This window comes from Aspergillus uvarum (assembly GCF_003184745.1).
Source record: "Aspergillus uvarum CBS 121591 unplaced genomic scaffold BO82scaffold_25, whole genome shotgun sequence".
Classification (NCBI taxonomy): domain Eukaryota; kingdom Fungi; phylum Ascomycota; class Eurotiomycetes; order Eurotiales; family Aspergillaceae; genus Aspergillus; species Aspergillus uvarum.
Window position 1 is genome coordinate 248,317 of NW_020291322.1, and position 16,255 is coordinate 264,571.

The 16,255-nt window shown below is 52.6% G+C and overlaps 6 protein-coding genes across 6 annotated transcripts; 4 read left to right on the forward strand and 2 right to left on the reverse strand.

Annotated features, from left to right (window-relative positions):
- Positions 1 to 18: 18 nt before the first annotated feature.
- BO82DRAFT_364606 (NuoI/complex I 23 kDa subunit family protein) lies at positions 19 to 948 on the reverse strand (the record flags this gene model as incomplete). The annotated part of the gene is made up of 3 exons (XM_025636961.1): positions 19 to 149; positions 222 to 634; positions 671 to 948. The coding sequence occupies 3 exons, from the start codon at positions 946 to 948 to the stop codon at positions 19 to 21; spliced, it is 822 nt and encodes a 273-aa protein (XP_025492209.1).
- Positions 949 to 1,152: 204 nt separating this feature from the next.
- On the forward strand, positions 1,153 to 2,390 carry acpA (acyl carrier protein). The gene is made up of 6 exons (XM_025641493.1): positions 1,153 to 1,574; positions 1,690 to 1,707; positions 1,800 to 1,880; positions 1,936 to 1,984; positions 2,049 to 2,087; positions 2,151 to 2,390. The coding sequence occupies exons 1-6, from the start codon at positions 1,356 to 1,358 to the stop codon at positions 2,156 to 2,158; spliced, it is 414 nt and encodes a 137-aa protein (XP_025492210.1). The 5' UTR covers positions 1,153 to 1,355; the 3' UTR covers positions 2,159 to 2,390.
- A 1,118-nt stretch (positions 2,391 to 3,508) lies between these two features.
- On the forward strand, positions 3,509 to 4,796 carry BO82DRAFT_282900 (GOLPH3/VPS74 family protein; the record flags this gene model as incomplete). Its single annotated transcript, XM_025631388.1, has 4 exons — positions 3,509 to 3,778; positions 3,881 to 4,127; positions 4,193 to 4,686; positions 4,746 to 4,796. The coding sequence occupies 4 exons, from the start codon at positions 3,509 to 3,511 to the stop codon at positions 4,794 to 4,796; spliced, it is 1,062 nt and encodes a 353-aa protein (XP_025492211.1).
- A 959-nt stretch (positions 4,797 to 5,755) lies between these two features.
- Positions 5,756 to 8,655, reverse strand: BO82DRAFT_383328 (uncharacterized protein; the record flags this gene model as incomplete). Its single annotated transcript, XM_025638005.1, has 2 exons — positions 5,756 to 7,083; positions 7,536 to 8,655. The coding sequence occupies 2 exons, from the start codon at positions 8,653 to 8,655 to the stop codon at positions 5,921 to 5,923; spliced, it is 2,283 nt and encodes a 760-aa protein (XP_025492212.1). The 3' UTR covers positions 5,756 to 5,920.
- Positions 8,656 to 10,088: 1,433 nt separating this feature from the next.
- BO82DRAFT_334985 (uncharacterized protein) lies at positions 10,089 to 11,306 on the forward strand (the record flags this gene model as incomplete). Its single annotated transcript, XM_025633284.1, has 2 exons — positions 10,089 to 10,384; positions 10,443 to 11,306. The coding sequence occupies 2 exons, from the start codon at positions 10,089 to 10,091 to the stop codon at positions 11,293 to 11,295; spliced, it is 1,149 nt and encodes a 382-aa protein (XP_025492213.1). The 3' UTR covers positions 11,296 to 11,306.
- Positions 11,307 to 11,671: 365 nt separating this feature from the next.
- On the forward strand, positions 11,672 to 14,249 carry BO82DRAFT_354187 (CBS domain protein). Its single transcript, XM_025635142.1, has 5 exons — positions 11,672 to 12,300; positions 12,417 to 12,886; positions 12,938 to 13,055; positions 13,104 to 13,282; positions 13,342 to 14,249. The coding sequence occupies exons 1-5, from the start codon at positions 11,920 to 11,922 to the stop codon at positions 13,772 to 13,774; spliced, it is 1,581 nt and encodes a 526-aa protein (XP_025492214.1). The 5' UTR covers positions 11,672 to 11,919; the 3' UTR covers positions 13,775 to 14,249.
- The last annotated feature ends 2,006 nt before the right edge of the window (positions 14,250 to 16,255 follow it).

Consider the following 16,255-nt stretch of genomic DNA (forward strand, 5'->3'; position numbering starts at 1 on the left):
TTCTAACACAAAAGCGACTTAACGGTAAGGAGCATCGGCTCTGGCGGCAGCGGCAATCTCAGGCTCCCACTTGTCACCATTGGCCAGGAGCTTCTCCTTGTTGTACAGCAGCTCCTCACGGGTCTCAGTGGCGTATTCAGCGTTGGAGGCTACAAGTGAGGGTCGGTCAGTCACGCGTCCCAACGGATAGGTCCAGGGGCGACTGGAGAAGGGCAACTCACTTTCAACGATAGCGTCCACGGGGCAACTCTCCTGGCAGTAGCCACAGTAGATGCACTTGGTCATATCGATATCATAACGGGTCGTCCGACGGCTTCCGTCCTCACGCTCCTCGGCTTCGATGGTGATGGCCTGGGCCGGGCAGATGGCCTCGCAGAGCTTGCAGGCAATGCAGCGCTCTTCACCGGTGGGGTAGCGACGCAGGGCGTGCTCACCACGGAAACGAGGGGAGATGGGGCCCTTTTCGAAAGGGTACATGATGGTGTAACTGTCGAGGGCTCTTCGCGTTAGCGGATGGTTCGGGTCCACGAGGGGGAGCTCCCGCAGAGAGAGGAGCCAAAGCTCAATTGACGGCGAGTAGGTGTGTAATGGGAGGATATGATCGGGCTTGAGTGGCCCACCGTCGAGGTTCGGGCTAGCGGGAAGCTTGCGAAGGCAGGGTGGCACCTACGGAGGTCTGAAGAACTGCTCCAGCACGACGTACATGCCGCGCATCAGCTCGGCCATGAGGAAGTACTTGGTGGCCTTGTCGAGGGCGGACTCAGAGGACTGGTCCCATTTCTGCGGAGGAGGCAAGCGGAAGCCCGGTTGGGGAGGACCAGCTGGCGTAGCTGCGCGGGCAACTGAGGAGGAGAAGTTTGCGATGGAGCCGATGGGGGTAGGACGGAGAGCGAAAGGCGATGGACGGGAATAGGCCAGAAGCCTGGCGACAGACTTGGTGGAGGCCATGGCAAGTGGAATTAGCCTGGGGGTAGGATGAGGGGGAGGGGAGAGGAGGAGGTCAATTAAAGGGAAGTTCAAATGGATTGATGCAGTGCAGGTGGTCACCGTGCCTTCCTGGCAGCAAGTTCCAGTCAGTCGGTTTTGGTTCAGTTTGCACTCTTCCAAAATGAATTGGGCTTAGGTCATGGCTTTCTCCTTCCCGTTGATTGGCCGGCGGCAGGATTTTGCTGCTCCGAGCCGCAACAGAAACCATCGACTTATTCAGAGTCTCCATCTCAACCCAGCCCAGAGTTCACTCCCATCTGCTATTCTATCACTTTCAAACAACCTCTTCTCCATTCTCCCTCCCCACCCCCCACACTTCTTCTCCTCTCTTAATTTCTCGCACTCGGGTACCCCTCACATAATTCATCATGTTCCGCGCCGCTGTCGTCCGCTCCCTCCGGGCCTCTGTCCCTCGTGCCGTCAAGACTGCGGCTCCCTTCCAGATCCGTAGCTCTGCTGTCGCTCGCCCGGCCCAATTCGCTCCTCGCTTCGCCTACCAGGGTGTCCGTCTCTACTCCGCTCCTGCCGGTCTCAACAAGGAGGAGGTCGAGGGCCGCATTGTCAACCTGTTGAAGAACTTCGACAAGGTGCGTCAAGTCACATTCCAGGGCTGCGGATGAAGGTCCATCAGCGTGTTGTCTCGCATCGCCGAGAATTATCAAAATAGCATGAACTGACGTATCTTGATTCAATGCGCCTTAGGTTTCCGACGCCAGCAAGGTTAGTGATTCGAGTCGATACCCGCTGGGCTCCGGCTTCGGGCGAAAATCCCTCGGTAAAGGGTTCATGTTTTAACCATATATACTCGATAGATCAACGCCGCTTCTCACTTCACGAACGATCTCGGTCTGGACAGCTTGGATACTGTTGAGGTCGTCATGGCCATCGAGGAGGTACGGCTGCCGCATTTGGTTTGCCGTGATCGCGCGCTTACTGACATGCCTGCAGGAGTTCAGCATTGAGATCCCCGACAAGGAGGCCGACTCCATCCACAGCGGTAAGTCACTACAAGAATCGAAGAGAATTGACCGGAATCGAGAACTGATCGCCTTCCGCTACAGTCGACAAGGCTGTTGAGTACATCCTTGCCCAGCCCGATGGTGAGTTGCCCCTCTTCTCCTTCAATCCCATTATCTCCGAGCTTGCGACTAACATGTCTGCAGCTCACTAAATACCCGCGTAATGAGGAACCGGGAAGTTGTTGGAGGATTAGAATAGAAGAAATCGAAAGGGGATGATGGCGTGCATCTACAGGAAATTCGCCACTGCGGAGACTCCGGGTAGCTGGGGATGCTACCCTGTGTGCTGATACATGCCTGTGCTCTTTCAAACTCTACTATATCGTGTATATCACCTTTGGGAATGCCGTTCTGACCGATATGATATTTTGTTGGGGCTTCGTTGCGTAGCGCGTGTAAATGATCTGCGGCTCGCCCTTGACCTTGGGTAGAACGAAAAGCCGTCATTGAGACAGACAAAGCTGTATATGATGAACGAAACCATTGAGAGCTATAGAAAATCGAGGACGAGACAAATTAGAGTCATCTCCATCTTGAAAGGTAATTTTAATCTGACATGATGCGATCCGAGGGAGATGACGTGGAGTGACGGGGGCCGACATGGAGAATGTGGAAGGAGACCGATGCGGTCGGCGTGCTAGTTGTCTTCGCAAGGCAGATTTCATAACTGTGCAAGCCATTTATCTCAAGTTGCAATGTGTGGTATGATCAATTGATTGTCTATAAGTGCCAGGGTCATTGTTCAGGAAGTGAAGGCAGGCCAGGCCGGCTGTCAAAAGCGTCGCGGGCAATTCCGTCCCCGGAGGAGCAACACTAACAACACTAAAAGCAGCCGCGACGAAGCGCCAGATAGTCTTTTAGATTAGGAGAGTAGTTCTGCTGAAGTTAGCGACCGCCAAATTAAGAGAATTCTCCAAGTTGTCTCTCTTTCCTTTCTCTTGTTCTCTTCTCGCATTGCTGGGAAATATTCCATCTCCAACCAAGGTGATTGTTGAGTGGTGCTTTTCGGCTCTTGGCCGATTGACTCCTTTATTCGGCCATTTGCACCTCTCGCTGCTCTGTCCGATCTTCTCTTCCACTCACTCACTCACTCACTCACTCACTCACTCCACTCCACTCCACCCTTCTCTTTCCCCCTCCCCCCCCCCTGGGATCATTTCCCGCCTAAGTTGGTTAACCCATAGTTAATCCCGTCTTTCATCTCGGCTTCTTCTTCCCTTTTGGATTATTCCGATTCTCTACAATTCCTTTCCCCCTCCCCCCCCCCCAATCCTCCCAAAGGGGCCAGACTCAATATACACACAATCAATCGGTTCATGTCGCAGGCGATACCGGCATAGACCTCATTCCTGGCGTGTGCACCTTTCAGACACGATACGATCCAACGCCCGTCCCTTCATTCGCCCTCGATCCTCTGATCTCTCACCCTCCCCGCTCCCGCCAAACTCACCACGTCCACCTCCCCCCCACCCTCCCCCAAACGCACCGCTCGATAAATCCTCATGGCCTCAGCCGGGGGCTTGACTCGCCGGAGAGGTGGCGGTCGAGTCGCTGGCGCAGAAGACAATGATGACAGCAGAGTCTCTTCGCCCATATCGAGAAACGGTTCTTCGCTGGACAACCGCGTCCCCGAAACGTCATTCACCAGCGCCGAAAATGGCCATAAGATCGCGTTCGACCCCCGAGACATCAGCGAAACGGAGGAGCGCAGCAAACAGCCCAAGCTCACCCTGATGGAAGAGGTACTTCTACTGGGATTGAAAGATAAACAGGTTGGGCACTTTCCCCTTGTGATCCTTATCTCGGCCTTTGTTTTGTGGGGCAAATCGAGCGATGTCTCAATTGCTGACCGCGGCCTGGTTGCTATATTGTAGGGCTATCTGTCGTTCTGGAATGAGAACATCTCCTACGCCCTGCGAGGGTGCATCGTGATCGAACTGGCCCTCCGCGGTCGCATCAGCATGCAGAAGGATTCCTCTCGACGACGTTTCCCCTTGGCCGATCGGGTGATCGAGGTGATTGATGATACGCTGACGGGCGAGGTCTTGCTGGACGAGGCGTTGAAAATAATGAAGTCGAGCGAGAAGATGAGTGTCAACTCCTGGATCGATCTACTGAGCGGTGCGTACAACGGAGTTATTTGTTATTTCTGGGTTGACATCGTCGGACTGATCTGTTGGGACCAGGTGAAACATGGAACTTGATGAAGATTGGCTACCAGCTGAAGCAAGTGCGCGAACGTCTTGCCAAGGGCCTGGTCGACAAGGGCATTCTCCGGACCGAGAAGCGCAACTTCCTCCTCTTTGATATGGCTACACACCCCGTGGCTGACGGCGGCGCCAAGGACGACCTCCACCGCCGTGTCCGCAACATCTGCAGCAGTCGCACCGTCATCCTTCCCGGCAACACCTGGCTCCCCGAGGACGCTGAGTTCCGGTACCTGCGGACGATCACCATGGTATGCGCCGCTTATGCAGCCAATGTTCTGGAGAATGCGCTGGTCACAATGAGCCACGAGGCTCGAGAACGGGCATTCGCGCAGGTGGATGAGTTGTTGGCCGAGTACTCGCAGTGGCCGTTCGGCCGGAGGGCAGGTGGCTCGCAAGCCATCGGAGCCAACCTGGCGCAGGCCATTAATGACGAGGTGAACAAGGCTAAGGACAAAGAGCTCCAGTTGGAGGTACGTACTGCCGCTCATTGACTTTGAAACCGCTCCGATAGCTGACTTCCTCGACACAGATTGTGGCAGCATGTTTGAGCGTTTTCACTAGACTTGATTCACTACTGTAACAGGCTTTTCTTATTCTCATTTTCCGTCCTCTTCTGCTATAGCCTCCCTCCCCCAAAGCTCTATTTCATTTCCATTGTCGTCTACTACTATCAACATCCTCGTCTTTCTCTCTCCGAGAACGAGAAAAGCACACCACCATTGCCTCCGCTTTAGGGATCTTGACCATTTTTCTTCCTTGCCTTCTTATTCACGGTTTTGGCAGTACTATTACCGGCGTCCCGGGGTTGGATCTGTCGCAGAGTGATATGACCTTTTGTGTCGAACCTACCGTGCTGCGAAGCGGTGACTGAACCCGATTGCATTGAACCTTGTTTGTACGAGATACTTCTTTACTGATTCGATTTCTTCCTTGAAAATGATTCTTCTTTTTATCACGTACTATGGTCGAACAATCGAGTCCCATGACTTTTTTTTTTTCCCCCCTTTCTGTTTCAGCGCCATTGTTTTTCTTTCCAACTTCCACCTCGTTGGTGACACAGCCTCGGCTCCGCTAGATTACCGTTTGATAATCCCACGGGATAGGTAGCGGAATCATGTGCAGTTTCGAATCCAACTGTCTTTCCTGTGCGTAGGTACCGCACCGCACCGCACCGCACCGAAGGCTTGCGCAGCAGAGCACTTTGATGTATGTGTTGTACTGTACAACGATACAGTGTACACCTAGTCTTTGACACCCTTTCGGTGCCTGTTGACTTCGCACAAAGTCAAAGTGCCAGGAATTAATTATCTTTGTAAGAGAATCAAGTATCAACTCGCTCGTGCCTTCCAATGCCAGCATACGTTCCCCCATTGCGAAACCTCCGAGATGTACTTGGTCAGGTACCTTAGATTTGGGTTCTAGTCGTGCGAGGTACTGGGGTCTATGATTGAGTGATCATCCTGGGTTGGTTGCTCCTACGAAGTGAGGCGAGCGGTCAAGTCCAACCGGTGATCGCGATGTAAACACCTGTGGCAGGACCAAGTCTAAAGCTTTATCATGGATGTATAGTGCTATAATACAGATGAACAACCTCTAAGTCAAGAAGAGACAAATGAAATCAAGGCTGCAACGAAGGGAGTTAAAATACAAGGCTAATCAAAAGAGATCATAAGGGCATATCAAACGAGATGGAAGGATTCAAAATCAATTGACATGAATGACCATCATGCCGCCTCGTCGTCCACCGCCGGCACCGGCCGCTCCCGAAGCCAGCATGCCGGCTCCTCTTTCAATATCGTGGATGCTTTCCACGCGGCCTCGGATCACATCACTCTCCACTAGCTGAGCGATGCGCGCCAGCGCCTCTCCATCCGGCCGCACCGCAACGAAGCGGCTGAGGACCCCGTTCCGGGGCGGTTCGGCGTTTCCATCGGAATCCCGGTTCTGCGCAGGTGTGGAGTCCACCGCAGTCACTACGACACCGTTGGACTTGACTACGCGCGGAGAGTGGGCTTGTTGGAACATTTGGCGGCCGGCACAGTCGATGACGAGGTCGACCGGGGCCCAGCGATTCTGGCGGAAGATGGCCCCTAGGTCATATTCTTGAGGCAAAGGAAGAGGAGCGTAGAGGATCTCGTCGATCTCATGCTCTTGTCGCAAGTAGTCATCCTGGTCTTCGGCATCACACGTTGCACAGACCCAAGGTAGTTGGTTGGGGAACAGTGTCCGGGACCGGAGTAGCTGCAGTGCCTGTGCACCAACTTCGCTATTCCGCGAGTTCGTAACCAGGACCCGTAATTGCTGTTTCATTTCCTTGACATCCTCGGGAACGAACCCGGCGTACGTGAAGAGAGACTGCCAAGCTGTGAGTGCCGGCAGAGGAATTGCGGCTGCCTCCGCAGCACTGATATTGTTGGGTTTCAGCGCGATCTCATCCTCTGAAGCGACGACGTAGTCTGCCGCAGCACCGTCACGGGTGTAGTTGACCAGGCCAAACACGACGTCGCCGACCTTGAATTTCGGACCGCCTGGATTCCGGTGGTCATGCTTGGGCGTATCAACAACTGTACCACAGAAGCAATGTAGAGGAATCTGAGGAATGGATTTAGACGGGTTCAAGATGGTAGCTAGTCGTAGTTCATCGTGGCAGAAAGCTGCGGTTTTAACCTTGATAAGGTATTCATTCCCAGATGGCATTGGCGTCTGGAATCCAGAATCGAACTCGATGCAAGAGTCCACCCTTGGAGCATCTAGAGAGGTGAGGTCGGTGATAGCCGTTGACGCTGGTCGATAGTATAGAGCTCTCATTGTAGATGGCACGGTTGTTTGCTCATTCATTGTGGTCGATTTGCGGTTCTCTGGCTCAACTGTAACAGCCGGGTTGGAAAGTTATGATGTGATGCAGCGGCGAAATATGCTCAATAAGGCCCCAAGGCAAGCAGTAAGCCAACAGGATATAAGAGATTGAGGAGCAAAACTATTCCGTGGAACCGCCGAATGACAATGCGTAAAGCGGGGTTGTTCCGCTCGCAGATTTTAAGGATGGACCGCTGCAGCCACAAGCGCGGGCTTTGACGTTTGGGTGACATCCTACCATTGACGTAACCCCGAGTATAAACACGCTTATATCAGCAACCTTTTGTGATGGGTCAACATCGATCTCGAGGTTCATTCGACGTCACTGAATTGCTCGATCATCCAACAACGGCTGAGATTTCCTTGAGAGGCCTGAGCATTTTATGGCTTATTCCCAGCTAATCCACAAGGTGCTCTATTTCCGCAGGATCTTCGAAAACCTTCCATTTATCGCCGGGCACACCGTCAAATGCAGCTTTAAATCTCTTCGGCGAATTCTGCTCGTCCAAATGAGGGACATCGGTGACCTTTCTGATCCAGATTGCCTGAATCCAATCCGGATGTCTCTTGTAAAGTTCAGCATAGGCTTCTGGATCCTTCTGGGTCGAGTCGCCAATGCAAAGCACCTTTCGCTGCGGGAACCAGCCATGAATCTTCTCTGCACGATCCACCTTGTATTCCATAGTGTTGACAGTGAACGATTTAACCAGCTCGCTCACATCTAGCCAGGATGTATCGCGGAGGATCAGGGTTCCCGGATTGAAATAGGTATGAATGAAGCCATGCAAGAACGGATACAGGTTGTATGGAGAAGCAGAAAGGTAAAACCATGTAGGCGCAAGGTCTTGTTGAAGCCTAGCATAAAGCTGAGGCATTCCAACGATCGGCTTGGGTTCTTCCACGAAAGTTGTGCGAAGGATACCGGTTGACTCGGAGGTCTTGGTGTACTTGATGGTATCGTCAATGTCGGAAATGACAAGCCAACCCTCCGCACTGGCGTAGGTCGTGCTCATCGTCACCTCGCTTGCCCAGCCACGAAGGTACGAGCGTAGTCTCGTCCCGTCTGTAATGTGGCGACTGTTGACTCCCACCGTTTGGCTAATAATGCCGCTATCATCCGTAGGCCCAATCTGATGAATCTGAATCGCATTGCTGGGCAAGGATGTCTCCAACATTATCAGGTGCGCAGGTGTTGTGTGATGTAGAAATGGCTGGAGTCGCTCCGCTATTCGATGACGAGTCTCCTTATCTGTGCCAATTTCCCCGTCCAGTCCGATGAGATCTGCAACCATGGCCACGAGTTTACTTAGGTCCTTCCTGCTGTCTCTCTGGAACACACAAGCGACAACTTCTGCCCGCCATAGGTTGAGATCGGTTGAACCAGACATCGGTGCCTGGTACGCTGTGTTGTCGAACAGCCAGACAGTATGTTCGCGTTCATTTGCTATCTGTACTGCAGGCGAAGGCTTCGCCAGAAAGGATATCAAGAATTGCAACATGGTTGAATCCCGTTTCCATGTATGAGCCACCTTGGCGACTCGCTGAAGTACTGAAGAGATTTTGGATTGTGAGTCGGAGCTCATCTTGGATGCGAGGTGACTCTTGAGGATGAACTTGGAAGAGATGGGTTGCAGCAGTGTGGGTTGTACTCCAAGCACGAATAATCTGTATTAGATGCAAAGTATCACTCAGGGCGGTGTCTAATATATCGAGCCTGAGAGCGCGCCTGATCTGGCAGACTAGATGGGTCATATCCCAAGCCACAAGGCAGTGAAGCCCTTGGTCATGTCAAGTAAGCTAACCTGAGTCATTCTCTGGTCAGTCAGTCAGAAGAGTAGGCCATAAGGCTGAATGTATCTTGTGGGGTTCCTGGTCGCGAGAACCACACATGTCGAAAGGCGCTTCGCCTGCATCGATACAAATAAGTTACCGCTTGGCGCTCGAGTCAGCCTGCAAGGGCTCGTGACCCTATCAGTGCTCGAGGCTCAGCGGCTGACCGCTGGCGATCTTCTCTTGCGTGCCAATAAACCGGCCATTTGCCCTAGTCAGATGCAGAAAATGTGCAGGAACTGGGGTAGAGGACAATCATGGTCATGGGCATGTAAGGGATGCCGGCTCCGTTGGAGGTCGGATCGGATCACTTCCTCCAAGAATAGCTTTCGTAAGACATCGGAAGCGCTCTATTGCGTCTCCGCTGCGTTAGGGAGTATTGGCATGATTGCCACCATGCATGCTTGCGAACTACAGATGCGGTGGACGTTGCCTTCCATGACTGTTCGTTGCCTTATGAGTCGTTCATTGCAGGGTTGCAGTCGCAGTAAGGTGCGGGATAGCGGGGATACAGTCTCCGCCTGAAACATTTTGAGGCGGTGCTCTTGCCCATAGCCCACCAAGTGAGAATAAGAGTCCGAGGAGGAATGAAGTCGGAGAGAAAAGAAGATGAGGAAAAGAAAGTACATGTACAATGTATTGTACGTACAGTAAGCTCAAGGACGCGGCGCGGGTCGGGTCAGTGGGGTTACCGGTTCGGGTAATCAGATTTGGCCTTCCCTTCCCTTCCCTTCCCTTATTGGGAACAAGACCTTTGCACCCATACTACTCAGGAACAAGGCAAGTCGGCAGCTTCACCTCGCATCTCTGAGTCAACTCATATTGAATGGGTCAACAACCAAGTAGGTTTGTTTATACTTTCGTCTTAACATGGTAGAACGATCAAGCTTGTTACTGGTGTGTTGACATGCATAATCTAGGTTGTACGTGATCACATACTCTCTTCTATTCTCTGCCGCGTCTCCATATCAATTTTGCAATTCACAACCCTAGTAGCATGTCGATGATATGATCATAGCGTACTCTAGATCAAAGACTAGCAACTGCCGCCATGTCATATCAAGCCTTGTTCCAGAATACATACAACGCGCGTACTGAACGCGTCTATACACGAAGAAAAGTCTCCGATGAGCCCCAACAGTCCAAACGGAAAAAGGCATCATCTTATGCGAAAGTCTTTGATCGCATGCCGATACCAAAACCAAAAAGAATCCACGAGGTTGTTGACCGGAATAGTGGTCAGGTGTACTTGGAGTCTTCCAAGGAGCCTTCCTTGGCCTCTTCTAAGGGTGCGTCTTGGGTCCATGAGACGCCTTTCCTGCCTGAAAGATGGGACAAACAAGCCATGGCGCGTGGTGCACCTTCGTTGAGGCATGCAGCGACGAGACAAGCTCTGTCAAACCAAAGAAATCTTCGACCCGAGCTGTTTGCCGCCGTGCCATGGCGGCTCGCAAAGTCTCTGTGGGATATACTTGGCCAGTGGTAAGAGGTGCCCATCCTCCCGAACAGCTATAAGATCCTAATTCTCTCGCGCTCAAAGCAACAAACAGACTACATATGCCTGGAGACTACTCGCAACGGCATATCCCGAGGAGTTCCGTAAGATCGCTGCGGACCGTGTCATGAAGATCGAGAGCCCCCTCATGCCAATGCAGGATTACCTGAGCCTGGTCAAAAGTGACTCGTTGAGCTGGGGTGCAATCTTGACTCTGGCTGCCACATATGCTCGAGTTCCTGATCTCGTAGGCTTGGCAAACATCCCCAATCTTATTGCGCTGGAGATTGCCACACCACTGCAGTACGAAGGCGTTGAGGACGAGAGCGATGCGCCTATGGTTGATCTCAATGATCGAGTTATGCGGTCATGGAGCGAGTTGGCACAGAACTCCGCGGGATTCGCAAACCTGAGGGTCCTGATGTTGCAATTTCAGTCCAACATCTCGTCTGTCACACTACGTTACCTCCGTGACTTACCGGCCTTGCAGCTCCTGGTGCTGAATGGGTGTCGTGCCATTCCAGCCGGCGCTGCGGCCGGGTTTGAGTTAGAGGGCTGGGCTGTTGTGGATATGGGTGAGGTGCCAAAATCTTTGCAAAGCATCTACCAAAACACGCTGCAGAGCGATGGGGCAGAGAAGCCGACCTTCCCTGTTGATGCTCCTACCTTCTCTCTTCAAGTTGGACAGACGCTCAAGGTCTTACGCGCGACCTCGAAACAAAAGCATCGTGCCGTTGGCTATAATCCCATCTGTCTTCGTCGCATCAAGGATTATGCCGAACCGCCAGTTAAGAAACAAAGAACCACTCCAGATCAAAGACCTGCAGGCCCAAAACGGGCAGTAATGAAAGAGCGCAAGTTGAAAGATCTTGGGGGTCTGCTGCAGGACTTTCTCTAGCTGGAGTGGATACGCGTGATGGATGATGGATGATGTCACTTACAGGAGACAGGCGCATGAGAGCTCTCTGGCCCGTACCCGTACGGCTGCAAGCGTGCGGGTGCCTGGTGATCGTGCAGATGATCTGCGTGTGTCTTCTCTGACTTTCAATGGCTTCATCCATCTTCCTGTGAGCTTTATGTCTATGGAAGTAGGACATGAATCGCATGGGGGGGGGGTTTGGATGCCCCAGGCCTCACTGAGCACAATGACGCTGGCATGACCAGCAGGAAGACGCTGATTGGCTGACGGCCGCCGCCTCTCCCCGCGCTACTCCCGACCGGTTCAAGTTGACGCCAGTTGTTCCCCGCCTTGTAATTGTGACTCGATTCAATGACTGGGCTCCATCTTCCCCAGTCCTCATTTTCTTTTCTTTTCTGACTGTGTGTCTTGGCTTATCGCTGTGGACAGGCTACTCTGATACCTGATCTCTGGTTCGCTTTCTCCGTTGGTGTCTCCAGCAGGAGGACTGTACTTACTGCACCTTACTGCACCTACTGCACCTACTCCAACCTCACCCGACTTGGGCATCGCCCGCCTCCGAGCTCCCTTTACTGGCTTACCCCTCTTCGACCACACCCCGCGATGGCCGACTACCCTATCGATGCGGCGGCGGAGAATGATTCCAGTGGATCAAATATTGCATCACCCCGCTCCAGCACAGATTCCCGGACTGTTTCTGTGGGCAACCGATCTCTCCGACTTTCATCTCACGCACCCGGTCACCAGCACCGTCAAAGCATGAGCGAAAGCCTTCGCGGAACTCCTGGATCTCCGAGGGCTCGACGACAACCGTCGCTCACCCAGTCCGCCATTCAGAGCCTCATTGATCACCCTCCGGCTCCAAGCAATGTCAACTCTGCATTTGCCGGTCGCGACTGGCGGGAAATTCAGATTGGCGAGCTCGTCAGTCCGAACGACTTGAAATTCGTGGAGCTCGATACCGGGATTGAAGAAGCGACGAATGTAAGCGGCCAGGAAATGTTTCTATAGTGTTTCTATCTTCTTTCTTTTCTTCCTTCTTGTTTCTTCTTCTCAAGTTTTCTTCTTCTTTTTCTTATCAGAAAGACTGACAACAATAGATCTTGATCGATACCGCAGCTCCGGTACTCTTGATCCGAGAAACGCCTGACCAGAAGTCTGCCGTGGGCACTTTCGACTACTCCGACCTCAATGCATACCTTCTGTTGGCAGCAGGACTGACGCAGCCCGATGAAACGTTACTGGCATCGTACGAAGAACTAGCTCGAAAGGCGAAACAAGGCATCAAGATTCCGCTGAAGGATGTCAAGGATCTAGGCAGGAAGGAACCGCTGACAACGCTTCCTGCATCAGCCAACGTGATGACGGCCGTGCAGACTTTCGGAGGAGGCGTACACCGTGTTGTGGTAGTCGATGAACAGCAGGACAAGGAAGTGGTGGGCATCTTCAGTCAGTACCGGCTGGTCAAGTTTCTCTGGGAGAACGGACGTAGCTTCCCGGTGATTGACCAGCTGTATCCCCAATCCTTGCATGAGCTGGGAATTGGTTCGCGCGAGGTCATCTCAATCAAGTATGTTCCATTTTCAGATGCGAGTACTGCATACTGACGTCTTCGTTGCAGTGGGGACCGGCCGCTCTGCGAAGCCCTCCAGGTCATGAATGATGAGGGGGTTTCATCAATCGCCGTGGTGGACAACCATTTCAATGTGGTGGGCAACATTTCAACAACCGATGTTAAGGTATGTTCCACTGTACTCGCATAGCACCGGCGTCGCTGACCTCGATAGCTACTCACCCGGTCGTCCTCGCTCCCTCTACTACGCAACACCTGCACGCATTTCATTTCCGTTATCCTGTCTACACGTGGCCTGGAAGAAGGCAAGGACTCATTCCCAGTGTTCCACGTAAACCCGACTTCGACTCTAGCACATACCGTGGCCAAGGTGGTTGCGACCAAGTCTCACCGGTAAGCTTAGTAGGATCTGCTCCAGATAGTGCCCAGCCTGACTGTGAATCATAATCCAGCCTGTGGGTCACCGATCCCCTGTCGCCCGCCTCGTCGGGGCCCCCGACCCCTTCTCATTCCTCCGTGCACATCCCTCTTCCGACGACTACGCAATCTCCGCCGCAGACCCCCGCGATCGGCAGCAATCCGAGCCTGCAAGCTCCGAATTTCAGCTCTGCGCACCTGCCAAGCCCACCCCAGTCTTTCCTCAGCGCGACAACCATGGTGCCATCGATCCCTGCGTCCGCTCTGCCGGGGGCGCGGCTCTCGGGACGCCTGGTGGGGGTGGTGAGTCTGACGGATATTCTGAACCTGCAGGCCCGGGCGAGCGGGCTAAGCCCGGCCGATCCAGCGGAGAGTCGGAGTCGACGTCGCCGGAGCAGCAGCTCGAGTGTAAGTGTGCGACGCAGTGGGGAGATTGGGCGGGAGTTGTTCAGTGGGCGGATTGTATAGGTGAGGATGACGGGAGGCAGATGCAACTAAGACAGACCTTGGCTTCACTTCATCATTTGTTTTTCAACCAGCTTAACCCTTATCAAGTGACAAGTCATACATGGATACCATCCACATATCCACATACATGACTGAGTCAGACCTGCCTCTGTTGGACGCATGTAGCCGATAATACGTTACCAATCCCCTCGCTCCTTACCCTAAGACATCGAGGTAGCCAAATTCGCCTCCCACTCACAGCATCAGGCCATCCATAAACACACCTACAGTATCTGGCTAGCTAGATTCTATCAGAAAACGCCGACAAACCTCCGAAAGAGTACACCCTGGAACCGGGGAGGGAAGAGGTGTTTTTTGGGGGGGCGGCAACCAGCAGTACTGCCCGAATCCTCCCATCCCATCCCATCCCTTCACCTTCGGCAATCAAACAGCAATCAAACAAACAACAAGAATCAACAAGGACGACAGATTTCAATGGCAAATAGAATATATTCCATTCCCTAAAGCACCTTAGCACCTTAGTAACAAACGTATATGTGCGTGGCCGTTAAAACGGCGCTCGATCGACCAAATTCCAAACTCCACCATGGCCCGCCCAAAACAATCAGTCAGCTGTCGGCCATCCCCGAGCAAAAACTTTGTTTTGAATAGCGAGCGAGTGTCAGGAGTGTCAAGCTCTCTCCGACATTCTCAAAAATTTGGGCCAATTTGAGCGAGCGAGCAAGCGAGAGAGGTCGGAGTCTCTGAGAGGTGATAGAGTTTCAGGGTTATCCGTGGGAAAGGAATAGATCCTCCCAATCCCTCCTCCCCCTCCCCGCCGCCGCGGGTCAAATCCAACTTTTACTTTTGGTACAGTAAGTACTACTAGGGAGGAGTTCGCCTCCAGATTCCTCGGTAGGTAGTTTGGGGAGTTACTACAGGGATGGGATGGGTTGGTTTGGGGGTTGGGCGCAAAGAGAGACAGAAAGTGGTCAGGGAGAGGTCTGTGTGTACAATTACTTTTCCCGTACTTAAGGGGAGGCGAAGTCATGGGATATTCTAGGTGTTGCTCGGGGGATTCGGGAAAGAGGTCCAGAAGAGGGGATTGTATACGAGCTCTGACCGAATAAAGGTCGGTAGGTTGACGAAGAAGGGATTGTTCGGGGAAGCGAAGCGAGCGGATGCAGGACAGGCGATGAGGGACTTGTATCTGCTTGGGTGCTTCTAGACCATCAATCCGTGCAATCACCCGACCTACGCAGACGAGGCAGATGCAGCGGAAGAGAATTCCCCAGGCTTTGCTGGCTCGAACACCAAGTACTTGCCTCGTAGCTACTTCGTACTCCTAAATCGATCCGCTACGCCTGACAAACCCTAAATCCCGAATGCTCAGCCAACCCGTAGCGAGTCATCGAGCTATGAATCAGAAATCAGATGCATTTCAAATCCATCCATCCCTGTTCCAAATGTCCCTCAAACTCAGTTTTCAATTGTAGTTCTGTCAACAACCCCGCTACGAACCGACCAACTGGACACCTGCAGCCCGACCCGCTTGCGTGCATTAGCTCCAGCCAGGCAGCCAGGCAGCCAGCCAGGGGGGGGGGGGGGGGCTCTTATCTAGAGTGACCATGTAAGATAAATCGGTAACGCAGATACCCAAATCCTGTCATCAGTAACCAGCACAGACCAGAACCCAAATTAATTAAACGATCCACCCCACTGGATCCAATCAATCGACAGATCAGGTATTAGAGTTGAGACGGTGGGGGTGAACCACCTCATCCACCCAAGCTTGGGGTATTGGGCCACTGGGCACTGGCCAGCCCGCCCTGATCATCTTCAAGACCTTCTTTTTGCCATTCTATAGTGCGACTATAGGTACTGTGCATGGATGTACTACTACACAGCCCCAAGATTGGACTACCACTTTGATTGAGCCCGCAGTATCAAACCAGATTAGACCAGCCCGACCACATAGTACTTCCCTTAAGGTATGTATGTGGACAGTCCACACACCCCAAAGAAATAAGCCCTCTATTCCCGATAACCTCGCATTGCAGACAGAAAGCTTAGTTTTCTCCCCTTCAGATCTAGATTCTTCTGTGCATGCATGCATGCCATTGAAAATCCCAGATACCTACCGACCTACGGCTTGCTGTGACTATAGACTGCAACTCAAATCCCCAACGGAAGCTCCACCGCGAACCAGAAGAGCTCCAGTGATTGTGAAAGCAGCAGCAAGAAGAATTTTTCAAAGTCCCGCAATATGCCACCATGACATAGGATGCATGCAAAGAACAATGTCGAAGTGAGGGAAGGGAGGGAAGTGAGGGAAGGTGAAAGAGATTTTTCTGTTCCCTTATTGATTCATGTACTTCTCCAGATTGATCGGCAAGGGATCGCTGTTTGCGGCATGCTTTCAATGTAACGCTGCGGGTGCCTTGCCCTTGCCCTTTTCCCTACCCTTTTCTAATTCCGTACAGACATGAAAAAAAAAAGAAA

Coding starts and splice junctions, on each gene's coding strand:
- acpA (XM_025641493.1), top strand. CDS start 1,356: ATGTTCCGCGCCGCTGTCGTCCGCTCCCTCCGGGCCTCTGTCCCTCGT. Junction 1,881..1,935: donor TCGTCATGGCCATCGAGGAG/GTACGGCTGCCG, acceptor ACATGCCTGCAG/GAGTTCAGCATTGAGATCCC. Junction 1,985..2,048: donor GGCCGACTCCATCCACAGCG/GTAAGTCACTAC, acceptor CTTCCGCTACAG/TCGACAAGGCTGTTGAGTAC.
- BO82DRAFT_354187 (XM_025635142.1), top strand. CDS start 11,920: ATGGCCGACTACCCTATCGATGCGGCGGCGGAGAATGATTCCAGTGGA. Junction 12,887..12,937: donor CGCGAGGTCATCTCAATCAA/GTATGTTCCATT, acceptor TCTTCGTTGCAG/TGGGGACCGGCCGCTCTGCG. Junction 13,056..13,103: donor TTTCAACAACCGATGTTAAG/GTATGTTCCACT, acceptor TGACCTCGATAG/CTACTCACCCGGTCGTCCTC.